Raw genomic sequence first — 24,870 nt, forward strand, 5'->3', positions numbered from 1 at the left:
TCGGGGTCACCATTTGTTGCATCGCAAGAGTAGGAACGAAGTCCAAGCAGAGAGAGAGTGTGTGTGTAAGCAGCCATCTTTATTCATTCCCAGCATGCTCTTATATACAACATGATAAGCAATCACAATTGCTAATTAGATAATTAAACCCACACAGCCGCAGCTGTAACTCATAGGGTAATTATCATTCAACACACCTGTCTACCTATTCACAATTAGCTGGCCAATGAGAACAAGCCCAAAGCCAGCCCTTCACACACAGTTCTCAATCCAGAAGCCTTCAGCATCTCACATTCAATCCCACAGGGACACAGAGCAGGAGGTGGGACCGGGTCCCTCCATCCAGCTGCTGGAAGAAGTGGCTATGCCCTAAGGAAAGAAATTAGAACTGTCACACTCTAAGGGAGAGGGCCACACTGGGACTGACTCAGCAGTGAGTTGTGGTCAGCAAACTGAATCCAAGAAGGGTGGCTTAGCAGGAAGGCTGCGGTCACTGAGGACTCAAGTAGAGGCAAGTAGTCACCAGGAAAGAAGCCCTCAGGGTGCTGGTCAATTCCAGAGTAGGAACCTTACCGGACCAAGCCAGGGTATTGTGATGGGCCCTGTTGGACTGTTAAAGGACTGAGCCCGGGGAGGGCTGTAGGACATTGGGGACATTTTGGATTGTGCACCCTGGAAGGGGTTTGTTTGTTTCACATATGGACAGTGTGACTTGGCCAGAGGGCTGAGTCACCAAAGACCCGCCTGATAAACACAACGGCTGACAGGGGGCACCATGAGCTGAGGAAATCAAGAAAAGACAACAGATGCACCTGACCAGAAGAGGGCATTCAGGAGAGGTGGATGCCACTCTGTTACAGGGACACAAGAGGCACAGAGGTGAAGTGGCTTACCCAAAGTTACACAACAGGTTGGCAGAGCCAGAAATAGAACCCAGAAGTGATATTCTGTGCTGCTCCTCTAAGAGGAGTATTTGTAACAGTGATTGAATAGGGAGAAAGCTCCTTCTAATATATTTTATCTCTGCAATGAGAGATGGCTTTACTGGAAGTAAGGGTCTCTGTAGCAGGGTGGACCCTGCTCCAGCCCTGAGGGCTTTAGAAAGCAGCCTGGCAGTGCTTGAGAGCTGCGGCTGGAGGCTGGGCTAATGGGGAAAGTGGCTACAGCTGGAGGCCACGCCCCAAACTGAAGCCCTGGGCCTTATAAGAGGCAGGGAAGCCAGAGCACAGAGAGTCTCTCTCTGCCTGCAGAGAGGGATGGGCCTGGCTGCTTAGCTGGAGGCTAGATACCTGAGGGAAGCAGAGCTGGGAGATAGGCTGAGGAGCCAGGGAAGCTCTAGCCAGGACAGCCCCAGGCTGCGGCCTAGCGAAGGGCCATAGGTACTGTGGGTTGCAGAGGGCAGCCCGGGGTAGGACGAAGCAGCAGGTCCAAACCCCCTTTGCCTGTGATGAGTGGGCTGATACTGCAGTCTGCCCCAGGGTGTGGGGCTAGACCATGACTGTCAGTAGCCACTACTGAGGCAAGGCGGGGATAGTAGCGCGGGGTTCCCCTGGGAGGGGGAGACCCAATTATAGATAGCGGGCACCGGGTCCAGGGAGGGACGCCGGGGCCAGAGAACAGGCGGGTCACCAGCCTGCCGGGGGCGCACCAGAGCAGAACTACGGGACAATCCGGGACTGACCAGCAGGAGGCGCGGCAGGGGTGAGTACCGCCCGTTTACAGTCTCTTTTTGGTTTTTGCATCTCATACACTGGTATAAAAAGGAAGTGATGAAGTTAACTGGTAAAGTGATTAAGGGGAGAACAGAACTATGAAAATTGTTTTAATCTTGGTTAATGTCACCAGTTGCAGCTCTGCTGAACTAAGAGAGAAATTGTTTTCAAGAAGTCAAGAAGCTTCACATTGAAGATCAACTTTTCAGTGCAGCCTTAACCAGGGATTAGGTTTTGTCAGTAATAATTTGTAGGTACAGTTAATGCAGGCAGATAAGTACCTGAAGTGTGAGTACAATCAAGTGCTTCATTGGAGCATTAATGGAGACATTAATTGAACCCACAAATAAGTGTAGGCACAGGAGCTCTCACAGTTTGTGGGCACAGTGGGAGAGGCAAGCTTCTAAACTGTTTCCTGATGTCATTAGCTGCAACAGTAAATATATGGGATCATATCCTCACTTTGTTTAGATTGTCTTCGCTCCAGTTACTTCAGTGGAGCTATACCAGTATATGTCAGCTGAGTGTCTAGCTCAGTGTCTGAAAGGAAGTAGCATAGAAACAGCACCAGACCAAATATGAAAAAACAAATATAACTAAAATTATTACTCCGTAAAATATGTTACATTTGTTCTCTTTTTATAAAAAACAAACTATAAATAGATTTTTTTAAAGGTCAGATTAAAATGTAGAGGCCAATTATCTGTTCTCCTTGGATCAAATCCTGACATCTTCACTCTGTTTTTACGCTGTACTTACTGAAGCAAAATTTCATAGCCTTCAATAGGAGTTTTTCTTCAAGAAGAATAGAGGACAACTGGAGGACTTCAAGATTTGCCTCACAAGCTTTACTGGAATAATTGGTATACCTGAGAACACACTCAGAGCCAGATTGCCCTCTCCCCTTCATATCTGTACAAAGAGGGACAAGCTGCACACAGATCTCTCTGCCCACATGGAAAAAGGGAATCAACCACTTGTGGCATTGTCTTCCACCTGCCTATGGACCTCACAGCACCCTTTCTGAAGGACAGCTATCCACATGAGGTGGGAAGAATTGGGTGAGCTGGGAGCGGTGTGGTAGGTCAGGGGTGGAAGCAGATGAATACACAGCAGTCCTCCTTTAGTCTCACAGAGATTCCCCAGAAAAGACCATGCATCTTGTGGCTTTCCAACCAAGGACCTCATTCCAATGTCATTGAATTGAGAAGACTCCCATTGACTTCAGTATATATTGGATCAGGTCCAGATTGTTACACACACACACACACACACACACTATATATATATGATCTAGAAGGTCTTCCTAAAACCTGGGTGGGGATTACAAAAGGTAGATGAGTCCTTTGAGAAAACCCCACCTTTGAGCTCATCATGTAGATCTAATTTACCTATATAATTCTTAGATATCATGGTGATGGACACTGTAGAAAATCCTAAAATAAAGATTGTACTGTGATGACATTGTCACAGGTTCATGAAATGCTCCTTATACATTTCAGCAACCAGCAGTGTTTTCACAAGAGAAATCCTTCTAGTTACTTTATTACATTATTTTCACCTGTCTACCAACTGGTTGCAGATTTTGGAGGCTTGCAGGCTGGTTTTCCATTGGAGGAGAAATCATTGATGCTGTGTTTGGGTATTTTCTTAGTGTAACTTATATTTTGCTTTATATCCACCAGTCTTTGAAAAGAGGTGGTCAAACACTGTGCAGGTAAAACCTTTTTTTCAAGAATCTCAACCAAAACATCAGGCCCTAGCTGTCAGGGAGCAACTTTGCCTCAAGAGTTTATTTTATTTAGAGAGATTAAGGCAGGCAGCAAACTTTCGCTCTGCAAAAGAAACTGCCACCCAACCCTAATAATACAGCATTTCTTCCAAGACTCTACAGTGGTTGCAGAGGGGAAGGGTCCCAGAGCCCAGGATCCAGTCCAAGCCCAACCATCTAAACAGCAATTTTTAACCCTGCAGCTGGAGCCCCGCATGCCTGAGTCAGCAGACCCAGGCCAGCTGGGGGTATTTAATTGCTGTGTAGACGTACCCTCTAATCTACCTTATTTATTGGAACTTTACATTTAAACAAATTGTTTAAGAAAGAAATCAACCTGAATTCTGCCTATTCTTACTCCCTATGCTGAACTGGTGTGAGTGAGAAACCCACTGTTCCCACACAAAACACTCATAGCTTGACAACACTAGTGATCCAATTTTCCTTTCTTTTTCTCGCATCCATTTCCATTTGCTGTGCTCCTACATATAGTGGTGTATTTTCATGCTTGTTCTGCATTCTCTATGTCACATTGTCCTGTTTTATTTTTTTAATCTCTGAACAGAACTAAGCACAAAGTTTTCCTTTAAAAAGTAATAAAAGAATAATGAATACAAGAGCAATGGATTTCTGCATAAATGATTGGGACACTGATCTTACTAATTATATTTATTATAGTCGCTTCAAAAAGTCATGCTCGGGATGTGGCCCCATTGTGCCAGATGTGGTTCAAAGATACAGAAGGACACCATCACTGCCATGAAAAGCTTAGGATCTAAGATAAGATACTAGAGCTGGTGCTGAGAAACAGGGAGGGAAGATAAGGGTAATTATCAATACATGGTTACATAGACGAGTATGATTTAAAACTTGAGTCACACTCTTTTTGTTGTTTTTAAGTTATAGGATATAAACAAACAAATGAATAGAATAGACTTTCCTCCAGCTCTGGACTATATTTCTAGAGCAATGACCAAGGAATTGGATTTACCACTTCTAATATTTGTTGAGCCAATATTTAATATCTCTGAACTGAGATGTCATATTCCAGATTTTAACATAGGACTAATTTTCAAATGAAAATGATGTTTTTTTTTCAAATAAATGCTGATAAAACTAAAGCAGCACGAATGTGAGACACTATCATTTAACTCACAATTGATTTCCTAGAGCTGATAATGTTAACAGGATGACACAAGTAACATTGGTTAGCCAGTGCTGGGATAATAAAATCCGTTATGCATATCTCACAAGAGCACATTGGTTCTTTCTCACTCTGCAGCTAGTCTTTGCATTCTTGAGATTGTTTTGCTTGTCAACTTGATTTTGTTTTTTTTCATTTTTATTGGGAGATAACAGTTATCACGTGGCATTTGCTAAGGAGTTTTTGGCATGGTGGGGATCTAATATTCCTGGGCATAGCTGATAGTACTGTTTTCTACCATCAGCTGCCAGATTGGAATTCACTTGGTCTCTCTGTGAAGGGGTTCCTCTGGGTATGGCTGTTCCTTTCCTGTGCAGAAGGGGCTGCTCTTCCTCTCCTCTGCAGCTTTGTTCCTCCCCCTTCCTGGGACCTGGCAGAAGGCTTTCCCTGAGACTGAAGTCACATGTAGGGGGAAGGAGCGGCAGGGCGAGAATGGGATGCGCACTTGTGAAGCCCACTCTCATGCACACAGTGCAAACATCAGAGGAAAGTTGATAGTACCAGAAACTGTACTCTTTTGCAAGGAGCCACCTCTGCACTAGAGCCCCCTGGGAGTGTGTGATTATGCTGCACCAGTGGAGTGGTGTTGCCAGGCAGTATGTATGTGTAGTAATGGGCCACATCATAGCAGTGGAGTCATTTTGACCCAAATTTTGTTGGATGGGCAGGGGGGGCTCTAGCCATTTCGCCGCCCCAAGCACGGCGGCACTCCGCGGGGGGCGCTCTGCCGGTCGCCGGTCCCGCAGCTCCGGTGGACCTCCCACAGACGTGCCTGCAGACGGTCCGCTGGTCCCACGGCTCCAGTGGACCTCCCGCAGGCGTGCCTGCGGATGCTCCACCGGAGCCATGGGACCAGCGGACCCTCTGCAGGCACACCTGAGGGAGGTCCACCGGAGCCGCCTGCCGCCCTCCCGGCGACTGGCACAGCGCCCCCCACAGCATGCCGCCCCAAGCACGTGCTTGGCGTGCTGTGGCCTGGAGCTGCCCCTGTGGATGGGGGACAAGCAGCTGGCTTCACAGATGAGTGGAATCCTCACCTCCTGAAAGCCCCTGATTTGCACCATGTCCTATATTTACCCCATAAAAGTGTGTGTGCTTCAGGCCATGGAGCCTTCTGAAAATTTTACTCCATGCCCATGTGAATCTGTGCATGTTTATAGAGCTCTCTGTGTCCCACCCTAACCACATGTTGTGCCTGTCTTCTCAACAGGAGGCTCTCTCTCCCCATCTAGCAATATCTTCTTTCCCTCCATTGGGTGGAGGAGTGGGCAGCTGTTCTGTGGTGAAGGGACTCATTCCATCCCTCCCCCTCTCCCCCATTTAGGGTGACCAGATGTCCCGATTTTATAGGGACAGTCCCGATTTTTGGGCCTTTTTCTTATGTAGGCTCCTACTACTCCCCACCCCGTCCTGATTTTTCACATTTGCTGTCTGGCCACCCTACCCCCATTACTTGGGAGCACTGCCAGCAGGAGGGAAACTGGGGTCTTCTCTCTGATTGCCCCTGCTGGCTGGGTCTGGTGCTGCCGCTGCCTTTCAGCTAGTGAGCGGAGCTATTTTCTTGTGTCATCTTTCCGGCAGCTTCACACAAGGGGGAAATCTCCTGCTGCTCACTGCATAAACAGCAGCACTTCTAAAGCTGCAACTGGCCTCCCCTTTCCTCCTTGGCTCTCCGCTGCCTAGGCTCAGTTGTGGGGAGGAGGAGGAAGATATTGTCCCCCCTGCCTGAAAGTTTTGGGGCTGTCTACTCCCTATTTGCCCATAACCACACGTAGAGGGCCAGGGTCTCCGACCCAGGGGCCTACTGGGGTGAGTCCTTGAGCCTTAATTAAGCAGATTGTAAATAGGTGGTAATTTGTCTTCCTCATTAAAGAGGATGCTAGTTTATGGCAGTTGGCTGTAGAAATGGAATTGCAGAAAAAGTGTAACTAATGCCAGTGTAACCAATGTTCACAATTTTATCAAAAGTCTCATGATATTTGGTGGGTTTTTTTCTTAAAGTACCAGCTTCTGAATTCCTGTGATTATGTGAGAATCTCAGATTTATTTATTGTATTTTTAAAATAAGTTTCTATTCCTCATGTTTGCAGAAAAAGAATTGTAAAAGTGAACCGTAAGGGTTCAGAAGGCAAATAAAAAGACAGAAAAAATATATTTTTAAAAAACCAAAACCCTCATGATTTTTAAGTCAATCTTTTTTATTTTGGAGTTCCTGAGATGATTTTGAATGCTTGTAGTTGGGAATATTGTAAATGAGATATTATAATTTGCAATTTATCCAGCTGTCATGTGCTCAGGCACTTTATGGCATGCCATATTAAATCTTTAGAAAGTGACTGAACACAAAAATACCAATTTTCTTGTATGAATACTTTCAGAAAAGCTTCCAGATTTTTTGCATCACACCTGAACTAAACCCAGTTTCTGAATTGTTTGATTTTTACCACAAAAGTATTGGCTGACATAAAATAATCTAAACCTGTTGTGCAATTCTATTTGTCCTCGGTGTCAACAAAACATGTCAATTTAAAAGTTGAACAAAATCATCCTCTCAGTGTCGTGCTTCAGAGTTCTACAGTGTGAATTCAAGTGGAAAATATTGCCTTTACCAGTATTATAATCCTTTTACTGAAAAAGATGAAGTCACTGTGTAGAAAGTAATGAGAGCCCTTCCCATTTAATCCCTTACAACCCACTCCATGGTACATATATCCACTGAAGGAGAATTCACATGACCTTAAACATACTGAACAGGATACACTTTACATCCTAGTATGAATTCTGTGGGTCATTAAAAATGGTTGGCATGATTTTAAAAGTTCTAAGTGTGAGCAGTGAGGGATTGGAGGGAAAGGACACCCAATGGGCTGACACTTTTGCTTAATTTTGGTGAGGCTACGATGTGATGTTAAATTGCCTTGAGATTTGGGGTCTGTGAAACCCTTTCTGTTAGCAGAAAGATCAATGGCACTTCTATGTTTTGAGATCTCATTACAACATACTGACTTCTCCCTACACATTAGAAAGATGTGCACTGACAAACTGGGTGATTAAATATTTTCAGGAGTGAGCCTTCCAAAACAAGACAGTTCTCTGAAGTTCCCTACCCAGATAAGCAATATTCAACATGATTCCCTTTTGATGTAGATCCATACTTGAGTGGTTTTTAAACCCCATCTTTTTCCTTTATGCTCTGGAATTCAGTTTATCCAGGATAATCTTTTGGTTCCTCTGAAAGAAAGCTTTACTCTAAAATTAAAAGAAGGTAAAAGGAATCATCAACAGAACACTATATAATTAGCTTAATTGGTTCTTCTGAGTGTTGTCCTGTTAAAAGTACCTTCACAATACATGATAGCATTTAGTAGCAGACACATATGGTCCCTATTTTCAGTGCTTATATGGATTTGCTGGAATTTGAACCTTTTTTAAAGGACGGAGCATGGAAAGGCACTAGTCTAACTGGTTTCACTAAAACTTTCCATATGGAAGCAATAATCCAACTTGTCCAAAGTTGAATTTTGTCAAAATAGTAGCAAAATACTTAGTTTTCTTCTTTAATTCTCTTAAAAGTATATTTAGTTGATTTGAAAATGAATATCTATTTGGACTAAATATGAAATATAAAGATAAGATTTTAATAATGGGAAATCAATAATGCAGGAAGAGCTGAACAAAAGCAGTAGTATTTAGCTTGGTTTATTGTCACTTGTGAAAGCACACTCTTTGAGAATGTGCAAATTAGTACAAAGAAGAAAAAATCATGCTTTCTGCCATTTCCACCAACTTCTAATGACAAAAAAAAAAAGTGTCCTAGACCAATTTTTTTTAACCAAATAAGATCTCACCCATTTCATGACAAAACTGGTAACATTTCCTCTCCGCTGTCTTCTCCTACCTTGGCCCTGGCCTGATCCGAAGGCAGTAAGTCAATAAAAGAACTCCCATTGACTTCAACAGGCTTTTAATCATGCCCGAGTGAAGATACAGGTTTTTTTTCCCCTTCAAAAGCTGCATTTAGTTTTTGACAAGGAAAACAATGAGTGGGTTTGTTTCTGCAACTCTGAATGCACAGTAGTAACTTTGAACACGCTGAATAGTCTAATTGAAATCAATGAAGCTAGGGACATGCAGAAGTGTTTGTAGGCTTGAGCCTAAGTAAGGGGTTTTTTTTGTAGTTTTGTTAAAATGTTTAATCTGATCACCTGCAATGGTATTTTGTTTTGCTTTGTGTAGCTCTAAATATGGATTTCAGAATCTGAATGTCCCTTTTTCCTGTCTGCATATATTCCTTGGTTTTGTTATTGTAATACTATATTTTTAATATTTACGATACTGTAAAACTATATTAGTACAATTATTTGTAATGACAATACAAGAAAACAGGGGCAGGAATTGCCTTTGCTATACCCTCCAAATCCCTCTTCTAGCTCACTTGCATCACTTCTATCTTCTGTTGAATAAACTTCAGACAGCTCAGGTTCATTCATCCAAGTCCTAGTCTTGGCTAGGCACTGAGAAATCGCTAATAGTGCAACATCTGGGTTGGCTGAATTCTGAGACACAAAGCTAAGGGGCATCCACATATTACTAGCACCACATTCCTATCATCTGAGTATGTCCCCCAGAGGCCTTATAAATATGTTGAATAAGAGAAATGACAAGGCAGCTTTGAATAACCTCACACAAAAGTCTTCCAGAACCACCCTTTGAAACCTCTCGGACACAGAAGAGTGGGGCTCGTGAGGGGAACCAGTGTAGAGCTACAATAAGCAGTTCTACACTGCACGTACCCCAAGATTGCTCCTCAACCCCTTGCAGCGCATTAACAGGCCTTATAAAGTGATCAAGCAGTATGGGGGGGAAGGAGGATAAAATCTGTCCCATGGCATGAAACCAACTACTTGTGTTCCTTTTTAAAACAGGTTCTAAAACTGTGGTTGGCATTCTCCAGAGCCAGGGGGGAGCACACAGTCCTCTCACTCTCTTCCATTTGATCCTGTGGGATGATGGAGATGTCTTCCATTCACAATTAGACAACTTAATGGCTCATGCTCCTCAACTAGTTTTACTTCTCCTTCTGTGTAAAAATGTTTGTTCATAAAGAGGGTGCACTTAATGTACACTTTCCTAATGCCACACTTCCCCTGGTTAAATGCTGAGCTGGCTTTTCAGTGATGTGACTACTTTAATTTCTCTTTGCTTATTATTGGATAACTAGGAGTGAGCAAGTTAGAGCCAGCTAATGCACTTGTTCATCCTTTAAAATGGGAAGGAAATAATTTCTCATTGACCATTGTATAAATATGGCTGCTAATGTTCAGTGAAATGACGGAGAGCATAATTCATCCCTGCTGTCAGAGCTTAGATTGCAGTGCAAATTTCTGTGTGCAAATCACATTATAAATGAGAAAAATCCTGGGTGACAAAAAAGAACATAGAGATCAAGGGTCACATTTTGAATATCTGAACATAGGTGTTGAGAAGGTGTTGGGTGTTTCCTAGCTGTGCTTTCTGATTACAGTGTCAACACACAGTGAACAGAATAAGTATGTTAATTTGTGCCACTGCTGCCTTTTTTTTCCTTTTGCTCAGCCCTTTTATTTTTTTTATTTATTTTTTTTAATTTTTTAAATTTTTTTCTGGCTTAACAGTAGGTGAAGTAGAGTAAGAAAAAAAATTGTGCAACACTCACTGTCAGTAGATGGCACCTCGGAATAGTTATGCGTCATGAACCCTTTGGGAATCTTTCATGGCTGTTTTAATGATATTACAGTGGTAAAGAGTTAACATTAATCTGAAATAGAGGGTTAGCTCTTTATCCCTCTGTTAATTTGTGTCTAATAAGCATGTCTGAACTAGGTAAAATTATCTGTGCAAAGAAACAAAGCATAAGCGCAGAAAGGCTATGAGAGAGAAGGTTCACTGGCAGGTCAGAACATGCAGGGTTTGGGACGAGGATCGGATGCCAGACTCTGAGATTGGAAGATTCTGGACACAGACTAACAATCAAAGGGGAACTAAAGAAAGTCTTTAGAAGCTGGAAATTGGAACAGCATGGTCTGTGTAGTATCTTGATTTGACTTCAGGGAATTTGGAGTTGATCCTTTCCTGAGACTCAGAGACTAGAACTGTCGATATTGTTTATATATCAGTCTGGAAGTTTATATCATCTGCAGATGACCTGGTGCACTTTAAGAGAAAATAGTCAGCTCTGCAATTGATCATAATGGCCATTTTTTGCTTTATAATCTACAAACTGTGTATCTTTAACTGGTTATTTTTCTTTTCAGTTACTCTCCACTTACTATGGTTGACATTCAAAGTGCAACACTCTCTGTGGATATTTGGTATTGCTAAGAAAGAATATGTGTGTATTTTCTGAAAATCCTAAACCTATGAGGCATAATTAAAAATTACTGGAAGTAGATTACAGAAGCAATGGAACAGATTTACAGTATTGTCACCAGAGATTGAAATAAGCATTTGGGAAGATGCAAGAACATTAGAAACCGATAGCAATTTTCTTATTTCTAGTCTTTCACTGCCGATTCAGTATGAAGAAAAGGGAGAAGGTTTCCTTTTGCAATCTCTTACACAGATTTTTCATTAACTGTTATACAGGAATTTATTAATGGAGATGAATTCATATATATTTGCACCATGATTGCAAAAGTTAGCAGGAAACATTGGCCTTGATTCTTCAGAGCACTTCAGCATGTGCTCACATTTAGGTGTGTGCCTATGGGCTTTGCTGAATCACTACCATTGTTAGATTCTGATAATACAAAAGGCTTGCTTTATCTCTAACTTATATTATTACAACTTCTTTATTGCAAAATTCTAGGGAGCTTTTCAATATAGCTATTCCTTTAATGAGAGAGAGAGAGAGAGAGAGAGAGAGAGTGCGAAACAAAGGCTAGCAAGGACAATGAGGATAGGATAGGATTTTTGTAGCCAGATTTTATTTAATAAAACTTTTGAACGAAGTAAGCAGCTGGTGTAGATTGGTGTAGTTCTTTTGACTTCAATGGAGCTACACTGATTTCCACCAGCTGAAGATCTGGCTCTAAACTTTTTCCCCTCAGTATTGCTGTTTCTCCCAGCCTGAAGTGGCAAATGAAAGCAATTGTAAGCATATAGTTTCATTGTTGATTCTCTAAAAATGCCCTCCACTGTGCAGGTCTGCCCAAGGAGAAGATCATAGCGTTTCCTTATAACCCACCTCTCCATGGAATACAGTTGCCAGGGAGGGCAGACGTGCTTTGTGGCTGCACCAAGGAGACATGGATTTTCTTCCCTTACTGGTGGGCTTGAATCCCAGAGGTTGTCTATGGGTTACCTTACCTTTTCACAACTCGGGGGGGAGGAGGGGGGAAGAGATTATATTTTGCTGCCTGGTCAGAAGGCATTCTGCTCTTGCCCGTTTCTCTCACTCATTTCTGCCTGTTTGATATATGTTTTTTTTTCTTCTCATTTCCTCTAATGTGAGGCAACCTGGTTTTGATTTGTATGGAAAAACAGTGCTTCGATAGTGCTGGGCTTCCCAATGGTTTGGGGTCAGGAAAGAATTTTTCCTCATTGCAGGCTGACAACCACAGTGTGTTGGGGGTTATTTTCAGATTGTTCTAGGCTCTGTAGGGCCATTGGCCAGTGAAGTAGAATGGTTTGGGGATGTTCATATATTTGATGATACACCGGTCAAGTGTTCAAGTGTTGTCTCATTTTGGACCAGCTTTAATTTGGCATGAGCCCACTAGAGTGTGGGTGTATTATCATGCCCTTTATTTATTCCAACCTAAAGAACAGGTCTAAGAGGCAGTGAGGCCACATTATATTAGCAGTGGTTGGATTGTATGAGGGATGTATTCTTTGGGGACAGCATTTGCTTTAACATTAATCATACATTTATCTTGTAAGGACCCAGTTCCTTGTATGCAGATGGGAAGCATGGACTGAATCCCACAGATGTGGTAGATAACAGGATTTCAGCCAAATGAGACATACGACCACAGCATGAAAGAAAGGAACTGGATTGCACTAGATTCTACTGCCAGGTAGGGAGAAATGGAATGTTTTGGTTATATACACATGTAGATGTTTAGGTAATACATTAACAAAAGTTGTGGCCATTTATTTAAACAATGTACATATTAGTTGTGTGAAGTCTTTATGGCTGTTGACGATCCTTGTATCCTTTGCTGAAATGCTATTTTTGTAGTTTTCTGCACCACTTCTCCCCAGTGAATTATGTCAAATATCCCAAAAGCTCCTATAGAAAAAAATACACTTTGGTGGCTGACATCCTGCCAAGTAAAGATTCTGATCTTAAACTCCCAGATACCCAGAACTAAATGAGGAGATTATTTGTCTGAATGCATGGAAAAGACATGAAATAAGTATGCAATTAAATTCTGTCCCCATCTTTTATGAATATTATGGGTCTTTTTCATTTCTGCTAGTTACAGTAGTGACAGCTACAAAAAGAACATTTTGTTTCTCAAGAAAAGAAATGTGTAGAAGACTGCTGTATAGGAAAGTGGGTTTTGTTTTGTTTTCTAATTTCTTTGGGGAATAAGAGACAATTTGTGCTTATTTTAGCTGTCACTGAGTATAAAAGGTTTTATTTTTGTGGACCCATCCAGGATTATAATTCTGACAATTTGTCTGTTTTGATTACATAAACTACATAATAAAGACGAGGAATTGGGAGTTTGCCTGTATTACAGCATTCTTTAATATAAAAGCCATACAAGTTTTACAAATTGAAAAGATTGACTTGGAGAATTAAGTGGCCTCGGAAGGTTCTTTTAACATGACAATTGGAATGAGTATAAAAAGAACTTTGTAGACAATGGAAGTAGAAATGTGCAGCCTTTCTTTGCCACGCCTATTACCCTCTCATACCAACTGGAGAACCCAAATACATGGATTGCTTTCAAACCACTCTTAGAAGAAGAAGGGATTTCCAAGAATGATGTCCCAGTTCTGTCCAGTGATTTATTCTCATTCCCAGAAGTATGAGTTAGCTGATATTCCAAGTTCCATGAATACCTCCATTTCTTCAGATAGGCAGGCTGCATATCTCTACTTGACTTTAAAAAAAATAGTTAAAAACTGAAAACAGTGAAGAGAGTCGACTAGTGTACAATACAGAATCAGTGAAGAATGTTGAAGTTTTTAGTTTTTATAAGTGGATTAATATAGAAGGCTAAATCATAATTACCTCACTCTCACAAGCAGGCCCAGTGAAGACAATGAGACTGCTCATGTGATTAAGGTGTGCTGGATTCGCCCCCAAATAATGGTAGTCATCATGATCCAAAAGTAGTGAAGAACAGGAATATATGACAAATGTCTTGTACTGCAAATTATTTATTTTTTTAGGCAACAAAACTCTTATTTGCTAACCTTGACTAGAATTGCTCAGGTAGATTTGTAAACACTTAGAAAAGGAAATATGTATACAATATGAGTTTGTTTTATTATTTTTTTTGTTTAACCAAAATAATGACATTAGCAACAATTTATATTGCCTTTGCTAAATAGATACATTCAGAATTAGGCTTTAAACATGTTATAGCAAATATTTTTAAACCACCAGGGCTTGATTTAAGTTTAAAGGGGCTAGCTGTGCCCAAGAATAAAAAATAGAGTCTCATCTCCTTTTTACTCTACCAATTTCCATGAGTGGCTAGAAAAACAAAAAACCAAAAAAACCCAACAACCCTCAATCATTATCATTTGTTTTTAATATCAAAAGATTTGACAAATATTTACCCCGAATCTCATATACAATGGAATGTGAAAACCTGTAGTGTTCAGCTAACTGAAAGATACCACAGAAAGCATTATGACAAAATGATGGCTGAAATAAGTCTAAATAGAGTATAGCTGGCAATTCTTTTGATGGTATGTTTTGTCTTATACACTTTTAAAGAATCACTTATTTTACATCAATGGGTGATATCCACTCAGTGAAGTTTCCAGTATTTGGCTTTAATTGTTAACAATTTTTAAACAGGCTTATGACAACAGGTATTTGTAGCTGAAATACAACCGTGCCCCATCTCTATGGTTCTATTTGTAATTTCCAAGCTGTATTGCCGAACGTTCATAGACACATCGGAAAGTAGATGGCTGGATTTCCCAGTATTGTACAGGGTTGCTGAAAAGACTCACACCTGAATAGGAAGCCTTTTTGGTGTTGTATCCAGGAGGGCAAAAGTCACTGGGGCCAACAGAAGCAATTTTATTGTTATGAAGGTAGACTACCTGAAATATATACAATTGTATAAGTGAGAAATCAGACTAATCTGCCAAAGTACGGAACTAATCTGGATATCTCAGAACATCAGTAAACATCGTACAGTACATCACAGCATAGTAATCTATCTGCTCCTCTAAATACATTCTCATTTGATACTTTATGCTCATTGTCTTGAGCTACTAAAAATGTAACTGAACTTTGCCATAGCTAATAACCAAGGATCCTAGTTTTCTGTGTTTAAAAAAAAAATCTCTGATTAAAAAAAACATAAAAAGACACCTTTTTCCACACTTAAAATGAAATACTGAACTTTAGTTTCCCTAGATACAATATATATTGAACACAATGTTTTATTGATAGAGTGGAACCCCGTTTATCTGAACTAATTGGGACTGGGGCCAGATCAGGTAATCAAAAATTTGGATAATCTGGAGAGCTTCAGCCCTGACACATGGGGCTGACAGCCTGATCCCTGCCACCCAGGGTTGACAGCCCCTCTTCAGTTAATAAAGAGAGCTGCATAATAGAGGCTCGGATAAATGGGGTTCTACTATATATGTTTTTATTTTTTCACAAAATGTAAATCTAAAGATTCTCTGTAAAAATGCAAATTCTGCACTTTTTCCACATTTTTCCATGGCAAATGGATTTGTAGGATCCCTGCTAATAACTTTTGAAGACTGGTCAAATAAAGTTGTGTCCCTTCTAATCTAAGAGCCCAATTAGAAAGGTACTTAAGCACATGCCATACTTCAAGCAAGTATTTGGGACTGCTCATGTGCTTAAAGTTAGGCTTGTGCTTAACTATCTAGCTGAATAAGAGACTACAACCCAAAAACTAAAGCAAAACTATAGCACTGTGATATAATCATTATTGATTGTAAACATTTTTCAATCATAATAATTCCTTTGGCCAACATATTTGTTACAAAAATGGATAGGCGCAGAAGGAGAGAGAGAGAGTGTGTGTTTGTTGTTTTTTCAAAGTGAACCGAGACTGTTTTCTATTTGGTCTTTTGCTTCAGTATAGGGAATATCATCAATATTGTGATAATTTTAACTCCTTGCCAAAAGCAACTATACAGATTTTAAGGTTGACTACAGCATGGGCACTATTTTTCCACCAATGACTGCAATGTCTAATTCCATTATTTATGACAGATTAGGGTTACCAGATAACTGTGAAAAAACGGGACAGGGGATGGGGGGTAATAGGCGCATATATAAGAAAAAGGCCTCAAAAACGGGACTGTTCCTTTAAAAAAGGGACATCTGGTCAGCCTATGACAGAGGTTATATGCTTTAGTCAAGCTTGATGATATTTTTCTTTTGTACAAGATACACAGAGCTGGGGTTCAAAATTATAACTCACTTGGCTATGGAGGTATAAAATACCTGAGGGTGTTAGTTTGGTATCTGTATTTTTATTAGCGTTATTTTAAGAATTGAGTTATTTATTTATAAAGCAACTATTATATAGGTCATCCCAAATAAGTGTGCAAAGAGCAGCAAAATGAACATGATACATTTATCAAATTTATTATCTCCATTGCGCACACATTTATGGGTCTATGGACCTCCGCACTAAGAGGACTATGTACCTCCATGTCCATATACTCAAAATTAGAATTGAAAGGTCAATCCTCTAATATGCTCTACTTTCTTTTACATACCAACATATATTCAATGGTGTCGTCCAATGGTTCTGAAACTGTGGGGGTCGCCAGGGCTGTCTTAGACTTGCTGGGGTCCAGGGCTTCGGCCCTGGGTGGTGGGTCTCAGGTTACAGGTTCCCTGCCTTGGGCTGAAGCGCTTGGAATTTGGTTTTGGCCTGTGGACCTGGGGCACTGAGGCTTGGGCTTTGGCCCCTGCACCCAGGGCAGTGGGGCTCAGTCAGGTTCAGACTTCAGTCCCCCCTCCTGGGGTTGTGTGGCAATTTTTGTTATCAGAAGGGGGTCGCAGCGCAATGAAGTTTGAGAACCCCTGGTCTAGTCAATTACTAACATACAGTGGATATGAGGCTTGCCTCAAGTCACAGTTTGGGGGCACAAATGAAAAAGATAGGATGGCCAGTACTCTGTACTGTTCAAAGATCAATAGTAGTGGACATGTTTTTCAGTCCCTTTCAATTATTGTCAAGTATCAGAGGGGTAGCCGTGTTAGTCTGGATCTTTAAAAGCAGCAAAGAGTCCTGTGGCACCTTATAGACTAACAGATGTTTTGGAGCATGAGCTTTCCTGGGTGAATACCCACTTCATCTGATGCATCCAACGAAGTGGGTATTCACCCAGGAAAGCTCATGTTCCAAAACGTCTGTTAGTCTATAAGGTGCCACGGGACTCTTTGCTGCTTTTTCAATTATTGCACATCTGAGTCCATAAGATATACTTTACCTGGATGTATTTGTGTTCAGCCAGCCCACCAGGTACTTTGACAAGTTCATTGTTATCCAAGTGAAGTTCTTTCAGATGAGGTATATTGGCAAGAGAGCCATTATCAACAGCACTGATACTGTTGAAACTGAGACCCAATCTGCAAGAGGAAATGACACGAGGTAAACATTAGCAAAACAACACATTCTCACAGGTGGTTGCCATTTCAGTTCTTGACAAAGTACGTGATTTTTCACATTTATCACACCATGGGCCCTGTGGATTGCTAATGGGATACAGAATCACAAAGCCACAATACATTTGGATGAGCAGGAAATTCCATGACTTGAGCTACCAGAATTATCGTTGCATAATTCAATTTGTTTCCACTTCACCTTGTATTTCTGAATTACTTGCTTATTATTACTACAGCATGTATTTTTGTATACACTCACATCTTTGTAGGAACCAGGCTATCAAAACTGACTTCCTAAAGTTCACCTTAAGATCTTCTTGTTTGACAGGTGGAATATTGAGGCTCCAGACTATAAATTTCTCTTTCTATTTATGTGACCCTATTACAGTGTATCTGAGCATCTCACAAACATGCATCAGTTTATCCTGACAGCATCCCTGGGAGATACGGATGTATTTATATCCATTTTACGAATGGGGAACTAAGGCATAGATAGATTTAATGACCTGCCCAGCAAAACACAGGAATTGTGTGAGAGCTAGGATATGAACCCAGAGCTCCTGAGTTGCAGCCAAGGGCTCTAATCACATAACCATCCTTCCTTTTAATAGTATGAACATTCTGGATTTATTAGCACAATTTGTGTCCAGCCTGGAAAATCTGGTCCTATGTGTATTTGCATATTGTTGCCCTTCAGGTCTGAAATCACTAAAATTCATGAGTTTCTTTCTTTAAAGGATCTGGTAATCCAAGTTAAAATAGTCTGTTCTTCACAGGAATGCGATCCTGTAAAATAATCTGTTGTAATATACCTAGTAGGGAGGAGTCGGCTTTATCCTTTAACCTAAAGCATTGCTTTTTAATTTTCAGGAAAATATATTTGTTGTGGGACTTCTTAACTATACAACTCCAAGAAACAGCCCAAGAATTGTATAGATGTAAATCAGAACCTCTAGCAACAGTACAACTTACTATAGATGAAGACTACTAGAGAAAGGCGGTTTCACGACAATCTGCTAGGGTAATGCTGTATAGTTTATACCAGGTACAGAAGCCAGATTCTGGAACTAATATGTAACCACACAACACAATTGAACACATCTGATTAGACTTCACAGCCATAAAGAAGTTCCCAGAACTGATGCCAGTCAAGAGTAGAACCCCTTGTGCAGAGTGTCTTTAATAAAATAAACATGCAAAGAAAGAGTAATTGTAACAACTAGTACAACTCACTATATTTAAACTACAAACAAAACTATTATAACTCTACAAAACTATTAAAGGTCTGACGAAGGCCTATTGAAGCCTCCCACTGACATCAGTGGGCTTTGGATTAAGCCCTAAATAACTGATAAGACGGTAACATTACTCCTAAAAGAATCAACCTTAATGTAGTTCAAAAGATCCCTTACCTTTACTAGAAACTTGGTATGTGTCAAATCCTAAGGACTTCACTTAAGTTCTTACTTAAACAAAGTTCCCAATGATTACAGTGCATAAAAACTAAGTAAAGACTTCAGGATTTCATTTCATATAATTAGCTTGGCCTGAAGAGCAAATAACGAATTGGAATTGTTTAGAAAACTTTGGCAATGTGTATCACACAGGATGTTTGGGGACGTGTCAAAAATATGGTCATTTTGGCAAAACATTGTACAAAATCTTAATGAACACATATCTAAAACATAATTTGGATACAAATACAAGTTTCTAAGCAGACGTGTCTAAGATAAAGAGCATTCCATGGGAACAGCAGAATTGGCTTTTATTTTTGTATACTGACAGAGATGAAAAAGTGGCATACAATAGTTTTAGAGTGTTAGAACAGAGTATGGTTTTCATCTTTTTTCTTTTTTTCTGTAGGGTTAGAAGGGGAGGAAGTTGGGTAATGGTTCTTGATATAATAGCTTTTCATATTTGTAAATGTTTTACAGATGTTTTAGCTGTATTAGTTTCATCACTGAATAACTTGTGAAGACTAAGAAAGAAACAATATATAAAAATAGAAATGAACATTTGTATTGTAATTCAAAAGGATGTGTTCAGCTTCTTTAGTCTCTAACCCAGGGGTGGCCAACCTGAGCCTGAGAAGGAGCCAGAATTTACCAATGTACATTGCCAAAGAGCCACAATAATACATTAGCAGCTGTCCATCAGCTACACCCCTCCCCATTCCCAGCGCCTCCCGCCCACCGGCAGCCTCGCTGATCAGCGCCTCCCCACACCGCCTGATCAGCTGTTTCGTGGCGTGCAGGAGGCTCTGAGGGGAAGGGGGGAGAGCGAGGACACAGCAGGCTCAGGGGACGGGGGTGGAAAGGGATGGAGTGGGGGCAGGTCCTGTTGAGCAGTGAGCTCCCACCCCCCGGCACATTGGGAAGTTGGCACCTGTAGCTCCAGCTCTGGAGTCGGCGCCTATACAAGGAGCCACATATTAACTTCTGAAGAGCTGCATGTGGCTCTGGAGCCACAGGTTGGCCCTCCCTGCTCTAACCCCTCTGCTGGCTCTTTCCAATATTGCTGTCATATGGTCTACACAAACACCACAAATCTGAAAATTAGCATTTAGGCCCAGATACAACTTCCACTGTATCCAATGGGAGACTTCTCATTGACTTTTAATGGGAGATGCATTAGGTACATGACTGTACTAAAGGCTATGCACTCTCCTGTGGAACTCCATACTATATACAATCTACAGAATCATTTGTCAAGTTAGAGGGGAGGTTTTGCTGTAGCTTTGTGTGAACTGTGTTTTAGGAGACTTAAAAGTAAACTTTAAAAAAACATTGCTGTTCTGCTAGTAGTCAAAGATTCACCGCAGCGTAAACAGTAGAACTAGGAAGAGTCATCACGCTGAACAGTTGCCATACCAAAATGTCCTAACACAGACATACACTAAACTGGCCTGTGTCTGAAATGTTAACTGCAGCTTAAGGAAGCTATTAAACTGTTTAACCATGACATGTTCCAGCAGATGTGAAGTCAAATTCTAGCCTAACTGGGTGGCTACAATAAAGTACCTACAGTTTTATTTAGGCACTTAAATGAAAGTAGCTCAATTTTTTTCTCATTTTTTTTTGGCTCTTGTATTTTATTCAACACACCCGTGGGGATGCTCTCCCAATGGCCCTAGCTTTCCCTCCTCTTTCTTCAGCCTTCCTCTCTCTGCCCAATCCCCACTAATCTAATCCATGATTAATCTAAATTTAAAACCAGATTGACTGAGCTTCATGGTTTGATAATCCTGCAGCGTGCTGTAGTGTAGTATGAATTTGGCACCACCCTCTTCCCAAACCAGTAGATTTAATCTAGAGTCCCAGTAAAAAACTGATTGTCTTTCTGAAGACCTCTGCCCTCTACAAGAGCTCCAGCTGTCTGATTAAAGAAGTGGTGGTGGCCTCTTCTCCACTTCTTTCATTGGCCAAAGCCATAATCATACCCATCGGAAGCAAACGGGTGAAAAGGAGGTAAAATGGTAGTTCTTCAGAATGAGGAATTTGGAACATGTAGTTCCTCTTCTGGACTATATTTGGTTTGAAATATTTGGATAGTCCAATGGTGGTGGGGAAGAAAGCAAAATGCCAGGACCCACACTTCAAAGTAAAATAGTAGGATTTTTGTTTTGGAAGGGTTTTTCCATTAATTTCTACGAAGGTTGTTACACAAACCACTAACTTTAGACTAAATGGTTGCAGTTAAAAGTATTGCTTCCTGGTCCCTAATTCATAAGTAGTTTTATTTTTCTCATATGTTTACAAAAAAATTCAGGAGCCTTCCAATAAGTGTATGGCTCTCTGGGTGAAGGTGTATCTATGATAACACGTGGTGACGAAATGAGACATACAGCAGAGGACTGAACATTTTCATTACTGAAATGTTCTCTTTGGATTTTAAAAGCCCGCAAAAGCTTTTCCGAGAGAGTGATTCCAAGAAAGAATAAAGGGACTATCCACATTTAAAATATCCAAGAACCATCATTTCAACCAGTTATATTTACTTCAGTGCATTTAATTCCAAGCCAAATTAATGTAAATAGAGGGACAAATTCAGCTTCTCTTAGCTTCTAGTACGTTTTCCAACTGTCTCTCCTCTCTGCCTTCATTCGGTCAATCAGATAAATGATAGACATATAAGTTATCTCGATGACAAAAAAGGCCTTGATAAATTAAATATTTGTCTTCGTAAAGCAATATAAAGTATCATAATCTTATAACTTCTAAAGGCCCTGTTTGATAAGTAACACATTACTGGGTCCATATTACTCTCTGATGGGATGGTTACTGAGCGGTAACCCATGAATAATTCTACTGGTTTATTAGCATCCTCGACTGAAGTACTAGATATCACCCTACATTTTCCTGCAACTAGAGGAACCACAAAATACCATTATTCAGAGGAAGAAAACACACCTTCCTGCACAGAGTATGATTCTTTTGCATTGTGCTGTTGACCCAGAGCAGTGCAAGATTTACCTCATAAACCCCCTAGTCTGCATCGGTATGAGAGTCACAGGGCCTGACTCTCATAGCTTTGTATATTCATTTACACCAGTGTAAAGTGAGTGAAGAGTTGCTGTAAAGTGTTACCGAACCATAAGTGCAGTATTTTACACCTACTTTGCATGCAATCTATACTGATGTATATGAGTACACAATGCAGTGAGAATCATATACACAACGCATATTCAAAATATTGTACATGATATTTTCAATCAGTTCACTCAGTCATTGTCCTGACATGTATTTTGCCACATCTACCTACTGTCAGTTCTTCTTACACCTTCCTCTGAAGCATCTGCTGCTGACCACTGTCAGAGACAGGATACTGGCCTATATAGACAATGGGTTTGATCCAGAACGGTAATTCCTATGTTCCTATCTATTTCTCTCATCCTACATTGACGTACAGTGTAAGTGCTTTGCTGAATCGTAGCAATAGTCCGTACTGGACAGCTTTGCACAGCATATCATAAACATTGGCGTTCCTAAATTACTAAAGTTTCCTTTTTTTTAATCCTCAAAATTTGAGAGCATTTTCCAAAACAGGTTTTTGCTAGGTCTGTTCAACATTCATTCCAGGGTAACAATATTTTTGCCTGGTAAATTCCTTAGATTTCAAAAAAGTTGTTTGAATTGCTCAGTGGCAAAGTCCATGTGTTCTCACTAAGCCTTGTCTACATGGTGGGTAATATACATCATGGCCGTGTGATTTCTAAACTTCACTAACATGTTCCATATTAATTCGCCCATGTAGACCTTGCTAGTGCATACTAATGGTTCCCGATTGCACTCTGACTTGGTACTCTTTCAAACAGCACTAAGTTAAAGTGTACTAGGGAACTTTGAGTGCGCACCAGCAGGGTCCGTATGAGCCAATTAACACACAACACATTATTGTGCTCAGGGCCAGTGCAAGGATGTTTCACACCCTAGGCGAAACTTCCACCTTGTGCCCTCCCCCGTCCCCGAGCCCTCACCCTGAGGCACCCTCCCCGCGGCAGCTCTCCCCCTCCACCCTGAGGCGCCTCCCCTGCGGCAGTTCCCCATGCCCCACCCTCCACCCTAAGGCACCCCCCTGCCCCAGCTCACCCCTGCTCCACCTCCACCCCGAGCACGCCGTGGCTGCTTCACTTCTCCCACCTCCCAGGCTTGCGGCGCCAATCAGTTTAGGCGCCGCAAGCCTGGGAGGCGGGAGAAGTGAAGCAGCCACGGCATGCTCGGGGAGAAGGTGGGGCAGGGGTGAGCTGGGGCGGGGAGTTCCCCTGCATGCCGCCCCCACCTTACTTGCTGCAGGCGGCCCGCCCCACGCTCCCCTGCCCCAGCTCCCTCCACCTAAATGCCGGCGGCGACTGAGGCGGCCGAAGATCCAGCCATCACAGTCGCTGCCGAAGAAAATGCCACCCCCTAAATCCTAGTATCGTAGGCAACCGCCTAGGTCACCTAAATGGTTGCACCGGCCCTGATTGTGCTTTAGAAATCTCACTCCCTTAATGGGCATTGCCACACCATGTAGACAAGCTCTAACTTTTCCTGCTAAATGGTTTGGCACATCTCAAGCTAAAAGATTATCACCCTTCTTAACTATAGAGTGATTTCTTCCTATTGTGTGTATTGCAGCTATTGTTTTTACATAATACTTGTAAGTTATGTGAAAACATTATTACTTAGCCAAGTTGGCGAGTCCAGATAGACTTTCAGAATCAATTTTGGTGATCTTGTTGCCGTCAAGATGAAGCTCCGTAAGGGACAGAGGAAGGCCTGAAATAGAAGGTGTCCCAAAAAAGTTTTCAGTATAACGCGAACATAAAAAATGGGCTTGATTCTCAGTTCTATTATGTGTCTTTTATATTGCTAGAGTGGTGTGAAAGGGCCTTAGCATAACTGAAATCAGGCCCAATGATTTTGGAGCATGGACACATCAGAGAAGAATCAGGAATCTTGCAACTTGCACTTTGAAAAGTATTTGTTTTAGACATTAAAGAAGAACTTTCACAATGAGGAGAACTTGAAAACAGAGGATTTTCAAATACATTTCACTCAAAGTGAACTGCTAACCCTGTGCTTGGGGCCAGCATTCACCAAAATCCCACATAAATCTTCAAAACAGCTTAAAGGGGACTCTGCACAGAGGCGAATTTCAGCCTGCACACATTTACTCATGCACTTGTTAAATTTGGACCTAGATGTCTTTGATAGTTAACAACAGTGGCAAAAGAATTACTTTAAAAATGAAAAATACTGTTTTTCTTTTTACTTTTGTATAGAGCATATTTAAATATGAATCTTAGTCTGAAAATCCCATTTATTACAGAAAAACACTCAGGACACAATATTTTGACTATTTTAGGCAGTATGTACACAAGAATAGCCATAACAGAAAGTGAGGGGGAGAATAATACTAAATAAAAAACTTCTGGTATTAACTTTCTGAAATTGTGTGCATTTTTGCAACAGTTTACTCGACAAAACATTAATATAGCTACCATCATTTCCTGCAGTTTGGAGCCATTTCGTATATTTTTAATCCTTTTTGCATAGGTTACATTAGAGATCTTTTATTATAATATACAAAGAATTATTCAAAAAAATTGCAAACGTTTCCATTTTGCACATGAATGTTTCTTTGACCCTGAAGATCACATTCACTCACACTCGTGGGGCCTGATTCTCATCTCATTTATATTGGTTTTACACCAATCTAATGCCACTGAGTTCAACAGGGTTACTCCTGATTTACACCAGTGTAATTTCAATCAGAATCAGGCCCACAAACATTTTTCCCACTTTCTCTCTGAGCTGGAAGAAAGCCAAAATAAACTGGTTTACCTTTGTAACTGAATCTCATG

At 41.0% G+C, this 24,870-nt stretch overlaps 1 protein-coding gene across 1 annotated transcript in view; it reads right to left on the reverse strand.

The window, feature by feature from the left end:
* Nucleotides 1-13,400: 13,400 nt before the first annotated feature.
* The window catches only part of DCN (decorin), a 45,698-nt gene continuing 34,228 nt past the window's right edge, over nt 13,401-24,870 (reverse strand). Inside the window, exons 6-8 of the mRNA XM_044980539.1 lie at nt 23,689-23,782; nt 17,351-17,489; nt 13,401-14,962 (exon numbers count right to left, since the gene is read on the reverse strand). Coding sequence (XP_044836474.1) covers nt 14,768-14,962; nt 17,351-17,489; nt 23,689-23,782 — 428 coding nt within the window. The 3' untranslated portion in view covers nt 13,401-14,767. The remainder of the gene's footprint in view (nt 14,963-17,350; nt 17,490-23,688; nt 23,783-24,870) is intronic.

This window comes from Mauremys mutica, chromosome 1 (genome assembly GCF_020497125.1).
Source record: "Mauremys mutica isolate MM-2020 ecotype Southern chromosome 1, ASM2049712v1, whole genome shotgun sequence".
Taxonomy (NCBI): domain Eukaryota; kingdom Metazoa; phylum Chordata; order Testudines; family Geoemydidae; genus Mauremys; species Mauremys mutica.